General features: G+C 44.3%; 2 protein-coding genes across 10 annotated transcripts; one reads left to right on the top strand and one right to left on the bottom strand.

Annotated features, from left to right (window-relative positions):
• The first annotated feature begins 1,427 nt into the window (after window positions 1–1,427).
• On the top strand, window positions 1,428–9,521 carry WDR61 (WD repeat domain 61). Of its 9 annotated transcripts, none has more exons than XM_039343835.1 (12): window positions 1,428–1,515; window positions 1,928–2,007; window positions 2,121–2,148; window positions 2,848–2,953; window positions 5,092–5,264; window positions 5,978–6,126; window positions 7,558–7,651; window positions 7,760–7,853; window positions 8,208–8,300; window positions 8,800–8,878; window positions 8,974–9,092; window positions 9,319–9,521. In XM_039343835.1, exons 2-11 carry the CDS (start codon window positions 1,996–1,998, stop codon window positions 9,061–9,063), a joined length of 918 nt encoding a protein of 305 aa, XP_039199769.1. In that variant the 5' UTR covers window positions 1,428–1,515; window positions 1,928–1,995; the 3' UTR covers window positions 9,064–9,092; window positions 9,319–9,521. The 9 variants fall into 9 exon arrangements, with proteins under 9 accessions (XP_039199769.1, XP_039199764.1, XP_039199762.1 ...); XM_039343830.1 differs by having other exon boundaries at window positions 9,275–9,521; XM_039343828.1 differs by lacking the exon at window positions 9,319–9,521 and having other exon boundaries at window positions 1,429–1,515; window positions 8,974–9,228.
• Window positions 9,470–19,688, bottom strand: DNAJA4 (DnaJ heat shock protein family (Hsp40) member A4). Its single transcript, XM_039343823.1, has 8 exons — window positions 19,536–19,688; window positions 17,562–17,699; window positions 13,565–13,745; window positions 12,855–12,959; window positions 11,786–12,013; window positions 11,084–11,314; window positions 10,559–10,659; window positions 9,470–10,122 (listed from the first exon to the last, which is right to left on the bottom strand). Exons 2-8 carry the CDS (start codon window positions 17,691–17,693, stop codon window positions 9,907–9,909), a joined length of 1,194 nt encoding a protein of 397 aa, XP_039199757.1. The 5' UTR covers window positions 17,694–17,699; window positions 19,536–19,688; the 3' UTR covers window positions 9,470–9,906.
• Between the last annotated feature and the right edge of the window lie 705 nt (window positions 19,689–20,393).

Raw genomic sequence — 20,393 nt, 5'->3', positions numbered from 1 at the left:
CAGTCAAAATAATAGGCTGATAAGGCTGCATTGATGCATTGAAAGAGATATTGCGTGATAAAAAGGTGATTTTTGCCACGTAAATCAGAACCGAGGCTCAATAAGAAACTCAACCGGAGCATCGCAACGGTTAAAGGAAAGATCTGATGGCTATCACAATCTCTTGATCCAAGATTTGTGCTATCAGCTCCAATCCCAAATTGTCAACCTGCTAAAGAATAAATGAGAAATAACCTTTCTTCTCATGGTGTTTCAGAAATGTATGTTTGGTTCTGCCACAGCTTTGCCCACCATCTAACCTCAGAGAAAGCGGGCTATTTAATTCAGATCCACAGAGGATGCTGAGGCTGGCAAATTAAACTCAAAGGATGAATAGACCAAAGATTTGTGAATCGAGGAAGCTTTGTACGCTAATGGGGGGCGACAGGAGGGGGGGGGAGAAGATACTTCATTTTATTCAAACATTAATAGGTTGCTCTTCTGTTTCTTTTGTCAGTGAGATTTGCTGAAGAATGGAACTCCAAGCCTTTATGATGTTGTTTTTTAAAATTTCCCTTTTCTCCAGCTGGTCCCAACCAGGTTTATGAGGCATATCAAAGGCAGTTTGGAAAGGACATGGCTGTTCTAGGATGCGCCCACGGGCTCCTCCGAGTCTCTTCTATTTCCCCCCCGGGAAAAATCTGCCAGGCCGACTCAGGCCGAGCAGAATGGAAACTGAAGACATCTGGCTGAGAGAGGCTGCAGATGTGAGGCGGGAGGGATCCAGATGTACAAATACCAGTTAGGGTTTTTCCTGAAGAAAAGAGGGGCTGGGCTCGCTCCGGGGGGGGGGGGGCAGCAGAAGCCCCCGAAAAGCCAAGAAAGCTACTATTACAGGGAGTTCTCTTCTTATGACGGTAGTGGAGCCCATCCTTGCTCTCCTTCTCCCCCGGCCGCGAGGAAGGAAGGGAGTCCTAAGAGTGGGGTGCAAAGGTGGGGGGAGCGGGTCTTTGGGGGGGGTTCCTCTCTTTTGGGCGGGGCTCCGAGACATTGCAAGTTGCCCCTTCCAGATGGGGGCGCTTGGCTGGGGTTCCAGCCGGGAAAATCCCAAAAACAACCGACTTCGGATGAGTCAAGATGCAGGAAAGCAAAAGGGGTGTGCAAGCAGGGGACCCACGCGTGTGCATGCACGCTCCTGCACACACCTGCATTGGGACCGCAATGCAATTCCCGGGTTGCAAAACCTGCAGAGTCGCTCGGGCGCCCCACTGGCAAGGGAGGGGTGCTGAGAAATGCTTCCTGGATCCCCCCCCCTCCCCTGCTCAGCCGGCGCTCCGAGGAATCCGCCGAACGCCCCGCGATCCAGGGGCCAAAGTGAGCCGGACCTGCGCTTCCCTGCCGCGCCGCCGAGGGGCAGCAGAGCGCGCTTCGCGAGCTGCCGCCGCCGCGCGCCGTTCTGGCAGCCGTCTCGGTGGCGAGGTGTGTCGTCATCAGCGAGCGCCCCAAGCGCTGGGCGGCGACGGGCAGCCCCGGTGGGTGAGTTGCTAGGGCCGCCGACCGAGGGGAGAAGAAGGGGAGGGGGGCGTCAGTCTCCATAGCAACCCCCTCTTGCCCCCCCCACATCTGGGCCCTTCCGCCTCGCCCCCTCCCGCTCCATATCTGGCCTTGTTGCCTTTTAATCATGGCTGCTGTATATAATGTATGTGCTTATTTGTGGTTTTTACTTGTGTGTAGTGTGTAGCACTTAATTTCGTTGTGTGAGTTACACAATGACAATAAAGATTATTTTATTCTATTCTATATTCTATTCCTTTCCATTTCTATTTCTATTCCATTCCCATTCCATTCCATTCTATTCTGTCTCTCATTTTATCTTTTTCAATGGTGACTTTGAATGGAACGGATAGTTGATGGCATATTTAATGGAATGTATTTTTTCTCTCCTCAGCAGTTTCTTCTCCTTCCAGAGCTTTGATGCACACAATCGATTTGTGAGAAGAAAAAAAATAATAAAAAATGACAACTCAGGTAAGTCGACATCATCGCCCGGCTTTGCAAGTTGACATTTGTCCCTTTTTTTTTTTTTATAAAAGGAGGACTGAACGGTTGATTTGTTTGTGTTTTTTTCCTCTCCCTTTCAGTATAGTATTCTCTTCAAGCAAGAACAAGGTAAGGAAATTCTGTGTTTGGTTTGTGTGCTTTTGAAGGAGTTGCCTTGTGGTAAGATGGGCGGCTGATAAGTTTAATAAAAATAAAATAAAATGAAAAATATGGTGACGTGTTCAGGACTCCACAGGTCATGGATGAAACAAGGATATCTCTTGCTTTTAAAAAAGTATATATTCCTTTTATTTATTAAGAACTGCCCAGCTTGCTTACTGTGAGTCTGGGCAGCTTACAGCAATCAAACCACAATAAAACCTCAATAGCCCTCCACCTCCCTGGCAACAATTAAACTAACCACTTGATGGGGTCCGTATCACCCTGGGATCCTCAGACCTGGCAAATTTATGTCTTCAGGGCCTTTCAAGCCTATCGAGGGGGCCAATCTTATCTTCATGGGGATGATGTTCCATAGGGAGGGAGCCACCACGGAGAAGGCCCTTCTTCTTGATCCCTCCAGATGGACTTCTTTAAGAGAGGGGACCCTTAATATGTGGGCAGGGTCAAGCCAGATTTGCTTTCCACAGGTAGAAGGTGTTCACCAGACTAGCTGGGCGATGACTGGGGAAGGGTCAGGATCCCCAAATAATCGAATCATCAAAGCCTGGAATTCACTTGTGGAGGGTTTTTCAAGTTTCTTGATGGTGAGGCTGGCTTTGCTCAGTAGAATCTGTTTCTTGGAAGTCATCTTTTTTTTTTCCTTAGCGCACGACGATGCAATTTGGTCAGTTGCTTGGGGCAAAAACAGGAACGACGGCTCGGAGACCGTAATCTCAGGCTCTCTGGATGACCTGGTGAAAGTCTGGAAATGGTAAATTCCAGGAGGTTTTCTAAAAATGCTGTGTAGTTTTACAGGTGTGCAAAGCTGTCTTTAAACAAGTAAGAGAAGCATGTGCAGGTAACGTGGGGACTGGAGGCTAAAGCATATAAGGAACGGTTGCTGGAATTGGGTATGTCTAGTTTAATGAAGAGAAGGACGAGGGGGGACAGGATAGCAGTCTTCCAATATCTCAGGGGCTGCCCCAAAGAAGAAGGAGCCAAGCTATTTTCCAAGATGCCCGAAGGCAGGACAAGAAGCAACGGATGGAAACTAATCAAGGAGAGAAGCAACCTAGAACTAAGGAGAGATTTCCTGACAGTTAGAACAATTAACCAGTGGAACAACCTCCCTACAGAAGCCGTGAATGATCCAATGCTGGAAGTTTTTAAGAAGAGACTGGACAGCCATTTGTCTGAAATGGTATAGGGTTTTCTGCCTGAGCAGGGGATTGGACTAGATGACCTCCAAAGTCCCGTTCAACATCATCAACATCATCATCATCATTATTATTGATCATCGCACAGTCAGCCAGATGTTCAGACTGGATTTGGCATTTTGTCTACCTATCGAGTCCTTACCCAGGACCTGGGATAGGCAGATGTGGATGTTTGATGGTATTACAGATATCGTGCAGGATGGAAGCAGTTCCTAGTAAGGCCGCCTTTTGCAATTGACTAATAGCGAATTTGTCAATGCCAATGGTGTTCAAGTGGTGCTCCAGTTTTGGGATTGCACCCAAGGAGCCTATTACTATTGGTACTACCCTTGCTTGCTTTTGCCACAGTCTTTCTATTTCTATTTGTAGGTCTTCGTATTTTGTTATCTTCTCCAGTTCTTTCTCTTCTATTCTGCTATCTCCAGGCACTGCCACATCCACTATCCAGACTTTTTTGTCTTTCTTATCGACAATTGTTAAGTCTGGGGTGTTATGTTGCAGGTGCTTGTCTGTTTGAATTCTGAAGTCCCAGAGCAGTTTAATTTTATCATTTTCTATGACTTTCTCTATTTTATGATCCCACCAGTTTTTGCTTACAGGCAAATGATATTTTTTGCAGATCTTCCAATGCACCATTGTTGCTACTTTGTCGTCATTATTACTATTATTATTATTATTATTATTATTATTATTATTATTATTCCTCATTTAACAACCTGTCACTTAGAGATTACTGGAAGTTCTCATGGATCTGCCCAGTACGATTTATGACCTGTTTTCAAAGTTCTGATGGCCCTACACAAAGGCGCACACAAACACACCCTGAGATCACGGGATTTGCATTTGGTGTGCTTGGCAACCAGCTCTCGTTTACAGCTGTTCACAATGTCCTGCAGTCACATGACTGTGATTTTTGGTTGTTGGTTTTTTTTGCCAATTTCTGGCCAAAAGCACCCAGTGGCGAAAATGTGTTTGCTTAATGACTGTAGCATTTGCTCAGTGATTACAGTGTTTGCTTAACAACCTCTGTAAAATCAGGTGGGCTTACAGGGCGATGTGCTTAATAATGATGATGATGATGATGGTGTTGGAAGGGACCTTTGAGGTCATCTAGTCCAGGGGTAGGCAACCTTGGCTCTTTTATGATTCGTGGACTTCAACTCCCAGAATTCCTGAGCCGACATGGCTCAGCTTGGAAACCTCTCCCTTTCCCCTCAGCATGTCTGGCTCAGGAATTCTGGGAATTGAAGTCCACGAGTCATAAAAGAGCCAAGGTTGCCTACCCCTGATCTAGTCCAACCCCCTGGTCAGGCAGGAAACCCTGAAATACCATTTCGGACAAATGGCTGTCCAGTTTCTTCTTAAAAACTTCCAGTGTTGGAGCACCCACCACTTCTGGAGGCAGGATGTTCCATTGTTCTCACCGTCAGGAAATCTCTCCTTAGTTCTAGGTTGCTTCTCTAATGACTGACATGACTTAACACTATAATTCTGAGTTCAATAATGGCCGTAAGTCAATGACTACTTGTGGTGTTCCTCCAGGTTTGGGAGGAAAACGTGATTTGGGAGCTGAATATGTATCAAGAATGAAATTTTAGGAAGCCTTGCTAGATACACCACATGGAAAACTATTGATATGTGTACCACTTATTCTTTTTTAGGGGAAAAAATGCTTTCTTTTTGTTTCTCCAAGGAATGAGGAGAAGCTGGACCTCAAGTGGACTTTAGAAGGTCATCAGCTGGGTGTCGTTTCAGTGGACATTAGTCACACAGGCACAGTTGCTGCGTCCAGCTCATTAGATGCTCACATCCGCATTTGGGACTTGGACACTGGCAAACAGATCAAGTCAATAGATGCTGGGCCAGGTAATGTTCAACCCATCATTGGGAACTGAGCAAATATCATTTGATTGTGGCGTATCCATTTTAATTAGTAGATGAAAGGTTATGGCTGACTTTGTTACGACAGTGAATGTTTTAATATTTTTTTATTTATTTATAAGTAAATAACTAAAACAGTGTTTCTCAACCTTGACAATTTTAAGGCATGTGGACTTCAACTCCCAGAATTCCACAGCCAACATTGCTGGCTGTGGAGTTCTAGGAGTTAAAGTCCACATGCCTTAATATTGTCAAGGTTGAGAAACACTGAACTAAAAGGACGGTATATTCACAGTCTATGGAGATTCTCAATTACCTGGTCATGGCATTCCGAAAGACAACTGGACCGTGTCTACTTCTGAAGCTTCCTGGATGAGAAGTGAAACGTTTTCAAAGAAAAAACAAAGTCCAATTGCCTTTTGGGGAAAAAAAAGGACCTTTGGGATGTGTATTCACAGCCCACTTTGAGACAATGAACTCATAACCCAGATCCAATTAACATTAATCGTGACTAATCACACTTAGTCTGAATATAGCTTCATTAAAATAGCTGAATATAGCTTTATTAATTCTGGTATGCTTATTCAGAACATGATTTGCTCCCTTGCCAGACCTGCGTTCAAATGTTGCACAACAGAAATAAATGTACTTACTCATTACTGGATATCTCACAGTTCTGTTCTCTTCCTTTCGTGCAGTTGATGCTTGGTCGCTGGCTTTTTCTCCCGACTCCCAGTATGTGGCAACTGGAAGCCACATCGGAAAAGTCAACATATTTGGCGTTGAGACTGGAAAAAAAGAATATTCCTTGGACACTCGAGGGAAATTCATCCTAAGCATCGCCTATGTAAGATGCTTGATTTGTCTTGTAATAAGCGTGTTATAATCACTCTTATTCTGCAAGGTCATCCCAGATACTTTGCGCTGAATTATAATGGTTTCATCAGCAGCATTGAGGGAAGAGAAGGACTTTTCCAAATAAATCCGTCCTCTTTTTCCTTCATAATTGGAGCACATCAACTTAAGAGAGAGAAATAAATTGACTGCATTTTTTTTTGGTATTTGGAACCAGGGTAAAAAAACTACATCAGAATCCAGAAACATTCAAAGGGAATTATTCTGCTGACGTCACAGCAGTGATGTATTTTTTTCAACCATCAATCCAGCCCACCTAAATGGGATTTACAGATGTGTCTCTGTTAGTTCTTCCTCATTGGATGTAGCAGTGTGACCTAAATCAGGACGGATGTATTTTGCGCTTTTAATGGGTCCACAACTGATTTTTCTTTCATTGAAATCCTTCCTAAAGTCCCATGTGCTGATTAGATAGGTAGCATCCATACTTACCTTGCTACGTTGTGTGAGCCCAAGTTTAGGTATGAGTCGTTTCTCTTCTGCATTCTAGCTGGTAGGTGGATTCACAAAACATACTTAATTGGTTGTGACTTAATACCCCATTTAGGCCATTTGAACAATATGAACTGCAAATAATTCTATCTGGATTTTCAAGCTGACTAAACCCAAAATGTAACCAAGGTCAGTCACCAAATTTCATACTGTGTAAATCAGTGGTTCTCAACCTTTTTAATGCCGCGACCCCAACCGGTCGTAAGTCGAGGACTACCCAACCGGTCATAAGTCGAGGGCTTTCCCTGCCCGGGAGCGCCGCACATGCGTGGTGCCGTCCCCTGCACCGGCCGAGGCGTAGCTGGCAAGCGGCAGAGACGGCGCAGGGCGACCACCGGCTGGGCCACCAGCTGGCCCAGCCCAAGGGAGATAAGGCACCCGCTGTGCCCCACGCATGCCAGCAACCCTCCCTGCGCCCGCCGGCCTCCCACCTCCCACCCCTGGCCCTCTTTTACTTACATTTTTAGTAGTTGCTCAACAGGGAGGGGTGGAAGCTTCCAGACAGCTCGCCTTCGCTGCAGACAACTTGCAGCACCGTTTGCAGAATGGGACTTTTGGCGGGCTCAGCAGGGCAGACAGAGCCTGGACAATTCCTCTCTCTATTCAAGAGAGTCTATTCTATTGGCTTTCAAAAGCCAATAGAATAAAAGGGAGTAGCACAGCTAAAGAAAAGGGGGAAAAATGGCGGACAGCCTTGTTTGGCGACCCCCATGAAATGGTCGTTTGACCCCAAATGGGGTCCTGACCCACAGGTTGAGAACCACTGGTGTAAATGCAAAAAGGTGAAGAGGACTAGTGTGTTGTGTTAATATCTTGGCTTCTTGTGGTATAGGGGAAGAGGGCAGGGCTCAAGTGCTCGTTTCTGTTTTAGAGTCCAGATGGAAAATATCTCGCCAGCGGAGCTATCGATGGGATTATCAATATTTTTGATATTGCAACTGGGAAACTTCTCCACACGCTGGAAGGTGAGGTTTGGAACTTTTTTGGGAAGTACTTCAGCTGATTTATAGAGCAAGATGCCAATTACATTTCAAGCAGCCAAAGATAGAAAGTGATTATCGCTTGCGCTTCAGGTCACGCCATGCCTATCCGTTCCCTGACGTTTTCTCCAGACTCTCAGTTACTTGTGACTGCGTCAGATGATGGCTACATCAAGATATACGATGTGTGAGTGATGCCTTTGTTGAACCCGCTATTTACTGTTCCCTTCTCAATAAATCCTCCAACCAGCTCTATTTGCTGTTCCTCCTTTGTATTTCCACTTCCCAACTCCTGAGTTTTCTGAATCCAAGGAATTAACACTCCTGAAATGGGCATGTGTGTTAAGAAGATCTTGCAAGAAATTGCACTCCTATCTCAAAAGTCTACCTGTGGTTACAAGCTGTCATTGATAGCTTGTTAGTTTGGGCTTGTCTGTTCTTACCTCTTTTATTAGAAGGATCTTGGGGGCGTTCTGTGCAAAAGCCTGAAAATCAGTTTAAAATATTTGCTCTAACCCAGAATCTGTTTTTGAATTCACAGACAGCATGCCAACTTGGCAGGCACTCTGAGCGGCCACGGTTCTTGGGTATTAAATGTAGCCTTTTGCCCTGATGATACCCATTTTGTTTCCAGGTAAGTAGAGCAAAATATATTCTGTCCACAATTGTAACAGATATGGGGGAGGGAGGGAGGGAAGGAAGAAAGGCACAAAGATGGAGGGAGGAAGGAGTGGGAGGAGGGAAAGAAAACTATTAATAGAGGGAAGGAAGAGGGGAGGAGAAGAAAGATAAGAAAAGGAAGCATGAAAGGAAAATGGAGGGAGGAATGGGAAAGAGAAAATAAGAGGGGGAGAAGGAAGATGAGGAAAGAAATGAAGGAAGATGGAGGAAGGAATAGGAGAAAGAAAAAATAAGAGGGAAGAAGGGAAGGAAGAGATCTTTCTAAAATTGATCATTGCTAGATTTATCATCCACATCTACCAAGCAATAACTCTTATTGTACAAAAGGCAGGATAGAAACCAAATCAATACTTTCCTAAGAGCACATAATTTTATAAGCAACCGTAGCCGCACTCATTCACATACGGGAGTCCTGGAATTAAACGAGGCAACAATTCTTTTCCCAATCCTAGCTCATCAGACAAAACGGTCAAAGTTTGGGACGTGCCTTCTAGGACCTGCGTCCACACCTTCTTTGACCATCAAGACCAGGTAAGGGAGATGGAGGCTGGAGCTGCCCTTTGGGATAGCCAATCACCGGCTCCCCTCCTTTCTAACCTGCCAGGGACCTTCTCTCCCACCCACAGGTCTGGGGCGTGCAGTACAACGGGAACGGCTCAAAAATTGTCTCTGTTGGGGACGATCAAGAAATACACGTTTATGATTGTCCTGTGTAAAAAGATTTCTGCTTGCGAGAGCTATTGAGGTCGGTTGTCTGAAAAATATTTTGATACTCTTTGAAAAATCTTATAGATGGGAATCTGAAAATTATTTAGGTGGGCGTTTTGCTTTTTTTTTTTTTATTGTTTTAAAGCTAAATAAACCCCTGCTGTGGCATCAGAGCAGCAATTCAGTGTTTTCCTCCCGGCACTGTTGATTGTTTTGCAGACTTAACAATATTGCATTCCAAAGTGGTGTAAACCTCTCTACAGCATTTGCCCGTCGATGACCTCACAAAGCTAAGCAGTATCGGGCTCCGTTCCTGTGTGTGAAGGACTGCTCCAAACTTTTTGTGAGGTTCCCCACAGAAATAATCACACAATTTCCATCCAGAGTAACCATGAAGAGTTTTCACACCAAAAAAATGGTCCTGATATTTTATTTGATAAAATATCTATTAAATAATCTAAACAGTCTTGTTAAGGTGACATGGCAATGTTTCAAGTAACTACTGCTGGGGAGAATTTTTACATGCATGTTTCTCAAACACTCCGCTCTCTTGATCAGTCCTGGTTTAATCCCCAGCACGCATTCTTCGTAGCCCCAGACAGACAGAAAACCACAGGCTTGGGAGGGTTACTTTTTTAGTGTAAATGAGGGGGAAAAGCTTATTTAAATCGAACAACAGCACATTTGGGTTTCAAGTTACACAGATCCATTTCTTTTTTTACAACATGAACACATAAATATGAAATACGAACTAATATACAGCTATTTGTCGCGCCGAACTCGGCAAGCCTCGGAGCTCAGTGACGGTTCCTCAAATTCTCTGACAAGTTCATGTGCCGGGACCGCTCGGTTCACGAGGTCTGGCACTGGACCCCTGTTCTTGGGCCTTCATCGTCCTCTTCGTAGGCTTCACTGTGGTTCCGGTACGTCCGCTCCTTGGGATCAAATTCTGCCAGCTCCACTTGATCCATATCTTCGGAAACCATCACTTCCTCCCTGGGAGGGAGCAGAGCTTCTAAGAGAGGGAGCTGATCGTTGGAAAGCCAGTGATGCTCGGGGAAGGCAACCTGGGAGATGAAGAGAGAATTTGAACTCGAGTCAAGCACGTGCCTGGGATTGCCACAGGTTTGACTCCTTCGTGCAAAGCCGTAATTGGTTCGTTTCTATTGAGGGAACTGTTAAAACTGGATAGATTTGAAACAACAGGCTACGCCCCACAAACAAGCAGCCCGGAGATTCATCACGTATAAACTCCATCACCGATCATTCGAAACTAAATCTGGTAAAAAATGTGGCTTTTGTTTATGCAGTGAAGTGTTTCTATTAACAGCTATCAAAAACTGTCACGTTCCCTCACCAATTCTGAGTTCAGCAGGAATTTATAGCAGGCCCAGATAATTAAAGGCACAAAACCCAAATTTTAGTTGCTCTATCAGCTCACCTTCCACGCCGGCATTAAGTAATCATTTTTTTTTTTTTTTAAAAAGGAACCGCCTTGCTTACCAGAAACTGTATTATCAAGGAACCTTTTTCCAAGGGAGATTTATAAATCGGCATTCCTTCATTTACGATGCACTTGATGTCTCCGTGCTTGATCACTTCGCCTGTTGGAAGATAAAATGTCATGTAGTTCTACACCAGTGGTTCTCAACCTTTTTCATGCCACAACCCCCAACCGGTCGTAAGTCGAGGACTACTCAACTGCTGCAGCCCCGTTTGCAGAAGGGGACTTTTGGCAGGCTCAGCAGGGCAGAGACAGCCTGGACAATTCCTATTGGCTTTGGAAAGCCAAGAGAATTAGACTGTATTCAAGAGAGTCTATTCTATTGGCTTTCAAAAGCCAATAGAATAAAAGGGAGTAGCACAGCTAAGGAAAAGGGGGAAAAATGGCGGACTGCGTTGTTTAGTGACCCTCGTGAAATGGTCGTTCGACCCCAAATGGGGTCCCGACCCACAGGTTGAGAACCACTGTTCTACACTTACACCCACCCACCCCACACGCGAACGCACCCAAAAGGCCAAGCTTACCTGGTTTGGAGGAGATTAAAAGGACCCTGTCATCCAGCGTTTCAACAGTCTTCTTAAAGCCGCACAATGCCTCTGTCAGCTGGATTTTCATTTTCATAACTAAGTCGTTGCCTCTCCTCTGAAACACGGAGTGGTCTTTTTGATCGAGTACGATAATGACATCTCCCGGTTCCAGGTCAGGTTCTTGATCACCTTCTCCATGAAATACTAGCTTCTGGCCATCTTTCATACCTAGAAAACAGAGTGGGGGGGGGGGAGAGAAAAGCCTTGATCACAGCAAGATATTTCTATGGGAAATGATCTTCCAATGATCAGGAATTTTTATGCAATTGCAATTCAGCACACCTTCAAACTTTTATTCATGTATTTATCTCTGTGTACATGTTCTAATCCTAAAATTAATTTCAGAAACTCTGATTGAACAGGAAATGAGAGTTCATGGCTTGGCTTATGCTGAAATTATTATGAGCAACCAAAATTTAGTTCCAAAGAACGTTAAGGACAGCCTTTCACCACAGAGGTGCGGTTTTACCACTTAAAAAGGTGATTTCTCACCGAACAACAGTGCTAAAATGAGGCCCTGTCTCCTGGGTTTCAAAGTCCTGCTACTTAGGGTGACCAAGATTTAGCCTCTGAGGTTCACAAGAATAACTGAGCTGCATAGCCGTCTCCCACGCCCTCTCATCCATTTCCAACTTTTACCTTTATCAATGTGGATCTCGATGATTTTTTTCTCCCTGACCACCTTGTTGCCATTGCAGTTGGTACACCTGTCCTTGGGATTTATCCGTTCTCCTTGGCCTTTGCAGTCTGGACACACGGTCTGAATCTGCTGGACCATGCCGGGTCCGATCTGCTGGACCAGCACCTGCACACCTCGCCCTTTGCAGGTGGGACATTTTTCTACAGCCCCTTTTTTCCCACCGTAACCTTGGAAGAAGAAACACACACACACATACAAATGAATAACACACAAACCACACATACACAAAATAAGTTTTGGTTCAACTCTCCAAACTGAACACTAATCTCAGCAACGTGCTGAGTTCCCAGGAGACTGTGAGAACAGGATTAAGATTGCGTTATACCTGTCATTCAATGGAGTGAATTGTACTCCACCTGTCTGCATTTCAGTCTATACAGTTATCTTTTTAAATAAAACAAACAATATTTTTATGCGTTCTCCCCCCCCTCCAAAATCATGTAATTTGACCTATCAAATTTATTTCGGTAGGACACTCAACCAAACTATTAAGCAAAACTTATCTTTCTCATATTTGCAAATGGTTCTGAAAAGCTGGGTGGGAATCCTCTCATTAACAGTATGAAATTTCACAAACCAGGGCAGCTCACGTGAACACTATATTCCAGTTTCTTAACAGATTTATTTTTGTTAATGCTTCTTTTTAATGGCAACATTCTGTTACTAGTCTAGCTTTCCAACGGCCTCTGAAAAAGCCGGATTGAAGAAGAGGAAAAATAAATACCCCAGCAGATTTTATTCGGGATATTAGTTCAGGGCAATCTCTGTGAGATGAATCTAACACAAATATAGACTGGTGACCTATTCCTGTGGTTGGATTAAAGATTTTTGGTGAGTCACCATTTCCACAAAATCTGCTTTACTTCAAAGACAGCTGGTGTCTTAAAATACATTGTATGAAATGATCAACATTTTCGGTCAAGAAGGCAAGAGCAGTTTCTAAAATTCCCGAGACGAGTCCAACTTTTGTACTCCGTTCCTGCAGTTATCTAATCGAGAAATTATTACCTTTGCACTTGTCACAGATAACATTCTTCTGAAGTGCTAGTTTTCTTGTGGCTCCCATGTACAAATCTTCCAGTGTGATACTCAACTGATGGACAACATTTTTACCTGATTAAAACATAAGTGCAAACGGTTAACAATATCCAAGGTGCCTTTCGAGTTTTTCAGCAGAGCTACTGGCAGACCTAACGAGGCAGCTCCCACCCTTTGTAGAAAAGTTGGAAAATTAGAACTATTGCCCCACGGCTAACATTGAAATAAAATTTACCTCCCAAATTAATTGTTTTCCAAAAAGAGTGCCTTTGCTTGTCTCTCAGTCAACCTTCTCAAGCAGGATTTAAACTGCAAAACTCATGTCCTCCTCCCCTACACAAATTCCTAGGGGAGCTCACTAACTCTGAAAATGTCCAGAATTTTCAAGTATTCAGACAGAAAACCAAACTGCTACGAATTTATTATAGCAGAGGTCTGGGAGTTGAAGTCTGCAAGTTGTAAAGTTGCCAAGGTTGGAGATCCCTGTATTAACAGTATTCAGCTTTGCAATTCTCTCCCCCTGCCACCCACAAACTACTTGACTCTGAATAAGTCACCTGTAAAAAATTACTCTTTTCTCCCTGATCATTGACGAAGAAGGCATTAGAAGCACTTGACCTCTCCAGTTTCCCTCAGATGCTTGAACTGAGGCCAGGCAATGAAGACCCTCAAGCCCCTACCTCTTCTTTCTCGATTCATCCGGCCTCCTCCTCCAAAGAACATGTCGAAGATGTCCATGGGGGAAGAGAAATTGCCACCGCTTAAGCCCCCTTCTTTAATGGCTTGCTCGCCACCCTGATCATAGAGATCTCTCTTCTTTGGATCCGACAGGACCTCGTAAGCCTGGGAAATGAGCTTAAACTAAGGAGAGAAAGAGACCCTCTGAATTAATTGGCTGGCACATAGGGGAAAAATAAATAAATGCCTAAACCTCTATACACGAGAATAGCACACCAGCCACATTTCAGATTTTTAAAAAGGTATAGATCTTAGATCAGCAGTCATACGTTCACTGGAATGTTTCCTAAAGTGCCTATTTGTGGTGCTCAGAGTCCTGGCTACGCATGCTGAAAACTCAGAGTTAATACTCCAGTTTTCAGATGGAGAATATATAGAGTGGTAGTGTCAATCTCAAAACAGGCCTACTGGTTTAAACATCAAGGGAACCTTGTTTGCACCCCCTCTAAAATGTTAAACAACAGTTCCAAGCCAGAATTGTCTTTTAACATTTTAGAGAGGGTGCCTTCTGCCCAGTTTCAGGTGGTCCAGAGTGCGGGTTCCTCATCTTTAAAGTGAATGCTCTTATTTATTTGGAAGTCACCATAAAAATAAAAAGATGGGTAACAGATTCTGGAGCTGATGCCGACAGATCTTTCCCTGTCCACCTTCACTCAAGTCCATATGTGTACACAGTTGTGTGTTTGTGTCTGCAGAGACAACACAGGTGATTTAGAGGCACAGTACTTCCATCCAGTGCAAACTTTGAGTGGACAATAACTGACCAAGGAACCAGCTCATCTTTCTTTTATTTTCTCCGTTTACTTATGCAGCACAAAATGAAACTCTGGCCTCCTGTTCTGTTCCTCAACTTTAAAGCCAACGGTGTTAACAGGTTTGGGGCCCTTCCCAGCAGTTTCTCCCGACAGCAAATACTCTACTTGTATCTCATAATTAGTAATTCCTACGTCCCCTCTTCACATCTTTTTCTCTTGTTCTGCGTCTTAGTTATAAGGGAAGAAGTGGAGCCTAGGAACCTTGTCAATGGTCAAGGGAAGCCTCTTGGATTTTAGACACACACCCCCAGTTTTTGTTTGCATTCCATATCTCATGTCTGATACCAGTAGCTAGAAAGAAATCCAGCAAGTGTGAAGATTTATGCACAAGTTTGGCTCCTGTATAGCCCCTGCCAAGGACAGTGTGTTAAGTGCAGCTTTTTGCTAATATAGCAAATTTTGTTGTTTGATCGGACAGAATGATTTGCCTGGGAGAAGATTCCAAATTGCATCTTATTTTCTCTAATGCCATCAGCTCCTCTTAGTTATTTAAAATATATTGGCAGAACTGAACTTTCAATCTTAGACCCTTTTTTTTTTTACTCTTTGAGCAATGCCTACCTCTACTTCAAAACAGAAGATGTTCCTTTTTCTGTCCGTAAGAATTTTTTATCTTTCTCCTTTATTTTTTTATCTTTCTCTCTTCTTTATTATGAATTTTTCACTGCTTCTGTAGCTATAAATATACCATCTAAGTAGATAGATAGTAGACCTAATCAAGCTAGGATGATTTCATTATCACCTGCAACTTGCCTCATGCAATGGCCCTGGATATACAATGTTTTTAATTTGGGGGGGTGTGTGATTGAAGCTTTTCAAGTTGGTATCAACCCTTCAGATCCCACACCTCAAAATTTGTGACTAAATTTATACACAAAATGGAAAGCTATTAAGTCAGTCTGTTTTTATGCAATGTTGAGTGACATTTGCATTACAGAAAACACATCCTGTATGAGAAGAGGTAAAAGAACCGGCTAAGGCAGTTCTATGAAATAGCTTTCATCCTCCAGCCTCAAAGCAGTGATTCGCTTTTCTAAGTTTCAATCAGTGCATTGTCATAATTCTTTGGAGATAATAAACATGTCGGCATTTCCTTCAAATTTGGCGCGTCCACCTGGGGAAAAGACTGAATGCTTTTGCATGAAGCGCCTTTGCTCAAAAATAAACTCTTGAATTTAGTGGGATTATTTCAAGTTAATATACATGATGAGGCTGCAGCCTCAGAGGGGCAGGTGATGCAGCTTTGTATCACGGCACAGCCATGCATCGCAAGCTGTGACCACAAAAGATGCTACACTATGGTGCAGCAAACCTGCAGTCAACCACTATTTTATTTATAATCCAAAGAAACTGGATGTTGCGTTTGGGACTCCAGCAAAGTACCAAATGTTTCTACAGTATGAAAAATGAAATGTTCCCTGCCAAAGTACAAATAAACTACCATTTCCAGAGAGAAAGGCCATTTTAATCAGTGCTGAAATGAAAATATGCACGTGACAAGTTTGATAGATTTTATTAATTTGAATTAACAGCTTTTTGCTCATACAGAAGTGTCACAAGTATTGTTGCTAAAAATAATCCCCCCTCAAATTATTTTGTGACCCAATACCAGCATGCTAAGACTTGCTTTCTTAAAAGTTCATGCATAACTGTGCATTCACATCAGTTAGCTTTTCCTCTCTACAGTGCACTGCAATGAAGCTTGAATGTATGTTAGTCATACTTGCTGCTTTTCCACCAGTCCTTTTAGAGCTAAGCCTGATTCTTTAGTATCTCAGACATAGGAAACAAATGAAAATACTCTTTTAAACTTACTAGATATTTAAAGCAGGTTTCCAGGAAAAATTGTTTTAACGCTGACTACACTCAGTTACTTAAAAATAATTACTGCCTACTTTTTGGTCAAATGTAAAGCTCAACAGTCTGATAATAAAGGATAATTGCATAATAGAACATTTATTTTTCAGCCAGTAGGATGTCTCAGGAAAGTTCTTAAGGATGGGAAAAACAGATGTACTCCAAACTCCATCAGCACTAAGCGGGATGATCAATAGAGAGAACCAAGTTATTTTTTTAATATCAGCTTATTGTTTGGGACTGGGATTTTTGATGCTAAACGATGCAGCCACTAAGTGTGGCTGCACTGCTTAACAACAGAAGTCCTGGTTGCCATTAGTACCTGAACCCCAGACTTCCCAGAGCCAAAGTCAGCAGGAAACGACCTTGTGGAATGACCAAAATTACAATGGCATTAAAGGAGGGGACTTATGATCGCTCCTTGCAGCTATGGCTGTTGTGGTGCTTGCAGTAACATCACTGCCATTTGTGACCTTCAGTGCCGGTTTCCCAAAAACAAAGTCATTGGGGAAGCCAGCAGGAAGTCACAAACGGGATTTGCCTCCCAAATGCAATGAACACTGCTGCAGCTGCTGTCGTTATGTCAGTGCAGTCACATGATGTCACACTTTGCAGCAGGGGTCCCCAACCCCCGGTCCGTGGCATGCCAGCAACTGGTCTACACAAACAAAGCCCCATCCGCAGGATGCAGGCAGCACACAAAAACCACGGATCCATCCGGTCCGCAGAAAAACCTCTCTCCACGGATCAGTCCCTGGTGCCCAAAAGGTTGGGGACCTCTGCTTTACAGGACCTTATAATTCTGTGTAGTACCCAAGGCAAGAAATAGAGTAGGGTGCTTTTCCCATGCAAACAGAGGTCCAACCTGAAAGCATTAATAGCAGCAATGTTGGTGTTCGTACTGCTCTCTTGAGATTGACTGTCTCGTTTCATGACCCAGCTAGGTAACATCATCAGTGCTAGAAATAAGTGGGGTTTTGCATTTCCTTCTAGCACAGATGATGTTGCCTGGTTGGGTCATGAAACATCTGCCAGAAAACTACCAAACTCAGAGAGCACCAAGGACCGCACCGTTCAACCCTGAGCTACAAAAATTCTCTTCTGTCAGTAGCATTTGTATTGGTGTGTGTGTGTGAACTGTGCCTCTTCTTGCTAAAACTGGAGATGCAGTCAGTCGATTATACAGATTACATGACAAAGGCACATTTAGGTCCTGGGTGCTAAAGTTGCCCCCAAAGTGTCTCCCCCATGTAACTTCAGCTCATACCCGCTCGCCCTCGCTGGGGTTCTTATCAGGATGGTACTTCAATGCTAACTTGCGGTAGGCACGCTTAATTTCATCGGAGGTGGCACTGGGTTTCACACCCAGAGTGTCGTAATAACCGGTTTCCTTCACCATGGTTGCCTAAGAGAGTGAAAGAAACAAATCAACCATTCATTCAATGCCTCAGCATCAATATTTCAATATTCTTTTTATTTACTGGCAAGGCATTTTTTCTTTGTTCTCACACACAGATATCTATTTTCTGGTATGGTTTTAACCCGGTCTAGGTTAAGGGGTGTCCAACTTTGGCAACCTGAAGATGGCTGGGGAATTCTGGGAGTTGAAGTCCATAGGTTGAAAGTTGCCAAGGTTGAACACCCCAGTCTTGGTCTCAACAGGAAAACCCGTGCTTTGTATTTTCTTTAAGCAACCTTAATAAATTAACAATTCCTTGCATAAATAATCATCCCTTCACGGGTGGCCTCTTTTCCTTGTATACATTGTTCCAGGAGCGAAACCAACTTGCTCATCTCAAATAGCTTAACTTGCTGTTGAAACTGGGACCAAAAAAAAAAAAAATCAACTCCTGATATGGATGCCTAAAAGCAAAAATGAGCACCGGATGTGTGGGCAGAGTCAGTTCTTGCATTTATGGCTCAATAGTTTCATAAAGTTAACTAACTAAATCACACAATAACCAGCAAGGGCAAGCATATACACACCACACCTAAGCCCTAAAGATTTATTTATACCTCACGTTATTTTTAAAAATTACTCAAGGCAACCAAAGACATCCAATACTTCTATTTTCCCCCACAACACAAGGCCATGGAAAAAGACAGGTGCACAGCTTTTCAACCCTATGGACAGTCACAAGTGCTTATTAATAACAACTAGTTATGTACCAACACTGTATAACCAAAAAAATCTGGATTATTTTTGATCAGCTACAGTTTATCACAATGCACACACACACACACATTTGCTTTATTCCAAATAAATGGGATACTAGGTGGGCTGCAGATAAATTGAGTAAACAATAAATAATAATAAAGCAGGGGGCTGCTGAATGGGGATTCCTTTCCAGCCATCCTATGGACCGGTTACGAATCCTCAGCTTTTTTCAGGGAGCCCCTTCACTTTTTCCAGGCTTCCCCCCTTTTTCTTCCTAAAGACCCAGAGTTTATCCAGAGCAAGTCCAACCGCAGCAGGAAGGATTAAGGATTTTTCTTATCACTCCCCTTTTGGATTTCTCCCCCATCCTGGATGTATTAATATTAGAGCCTGGTCCTATTAATATTCTTGCCCTTCCAATGAAGGCCTCCTGGGGAGTTGGGGGGGGGGGCTTTCAGATCCCACCCCAGGGAAGCAGCCCATTTATTTGATTACCCCATCTGGAATTGCAATTGTGGCTAAAAGGAATCCCCCCAATTTTGCCAACTGATACCAACATAACTGACCTCTTTGCCTGCCCATCTCTTCCCAGAGCTTTACACCTCCCATGATCCCCAGCCAGGGCACCTCAAAAGCAGGGGGTTGGACTAGAAGACCTCCAAGGTCCCTTCCAACAGTTTTTTTTTTTAAACTGTCTGGACTAGAAGCCCCATCATCCCCAGTGCATCCCCCTCGCTGCCTCTCGTTTTGGACTGCAACTCCCATGATCCTCGCCCAGACCAGCACGATTCCCCCTCCTCCTCCTCCTGCTGCCTCACCCCCCCCAGCTCCTTGATCTACAAATCCCATGATCCTCGGCCGCTCACCCACCCGGTTAACCGCACCTCCCATCACCCTCGGCCCATCCTGAAGGAAGAGGGCGATCGGGGCTGGCCGAGACAGGGGAAAGGATGCAACAAGTGGCGGATCATGGGATTTGTAGTCCAAGGTTCCATTCCGTTTAATGACGCCATAGGTTTGAGCTCTTTTTCCCTCCGGAGCTTCGCCTGCCCGATCACCCCTCGGGGCGGCCCCCAATCTCACCTTCGCCGGCCGGGCGCAACGTCGCCTCCACCCGCCCCGATCACTTGATCCTGCTGCGGCGCCGACCGGATGCGGCGCTTTTATAGAGACCGCCGCGAACTTTCTGGAACGCCGCTGCCGTGACGTCACGACAGGCTCTAGAAACGTCTCGACGGAGCCTCGGCGGCCGTTGGGGGACGACCAATCGGCGCGCTGCGGGGCGAGAGCAAACGCGGCCACGCCCTCCTCGGCGGTCTTCTCGCGCCCGCCGCGAGGAAAAGCCCGCCTGAGCAGAGCCTGGGCTACGCCGCTGACGTAAAGGGGCACAAATTGGACACCGGCTGGCTCAGAAGCCACTTGGCTACGCTAGTGGCGTAGCGACGCCTCAGTGCTCCTGTGGGAAGACTTTTCCTCAAGAAATTTTTTGAAAATTCAGATTTGTTTTTTCAGGCAGTCCCACCGGGTGCTGACCCCTGAGTGATCCTGAGGAGGTCCAGGGCTTCAGGAAGGGTGAAAGAGGGTCTCGGGTCATTCCAATTTGCTCAGCCTGGCCTACCTCGCAAGGTTGTCTTGAACAAAAGTAGCGGTCTGCTTGGAGTGCTTCAAAGCAATGCAAACAGCTCCAAATAATAAGAACAATGACATGGAACTTTTTCCCAACAAAGAGACATTTTTAAAGGAATTGGATCCAATTGCATGGGGCTCTTCTGTTGCTACATAACACTGGATTGTCCAGAATAACATACAATCAATTCTAAATATATAATCTTTGACAGAAATTGGAACCGGCATTTCTAAGGGATGCGGCCATAAAGTGCAACGTCAAGTGCAAAGGCAATTCCAGCAGTTCTGGTTGCCGTTGTTAAGCGAAGACTTCCT

This window comes from Crotalus tigris, unplaced genomic scaffold, assembly GCF_016545835.1.
Source record: "Crotalus tigris isolate CLP2741 ecotype Arizona unplaced genomic scaffold, ASM1654583v1 scf7180000017877.288114, whole genome shotgun sequence".
Taxonomy (NCBI): domain Eukaryota; kingdom Metazoa; phylum Chordata; class Lepidosauria; order Squamata; family Viperidae; genus Crotalus; species Crotalus tigris.
This window is presented reverse-complemented; position numbering and strand designations above follow the sequence as displayed.

Bases quoted from the DNA above. Each gene is read 5' to 3' on its own strand.
- WDR61 (XM_039343835.1), top strand. The intron at 2,149-2,847 runs GTAAGGAAATTC...TTTTTTCCTTAG, and splicing joins TCTCTTCAAGCAAGAACAAG to CGCACGACGATGCAATTTGG. The intron at 8,879-8,973 runs GTAAGGGAGATG...TCCCACCCACAG, and splicing joins TCTTTGACCATCAAGACCAG to GTCTGGGGCGTGCAGTACAA.
- DNAJA4 (XM_039343823.1), bottom strand. From the start codon at position 17,693: ATGGTGAAGGAAACCGGTTATTACGACACTCTGGGTGTGAAACCCAGT. The intron at 12,014-12,854 runs GTAATAATTTCT...TCTTCTTCCAAG, and splicing joins TATCTGTGACAAGTGCAAAG to GTTACGGTGGGAAAAAAGGG. The intron at 10,123-10,558 runs GTAAGCAAGGCG...TTCATCTCCCAG, and splicing joins CCTTGATAATACAGTTTCTG to GTTGCCTTCCCCGAGCATCA.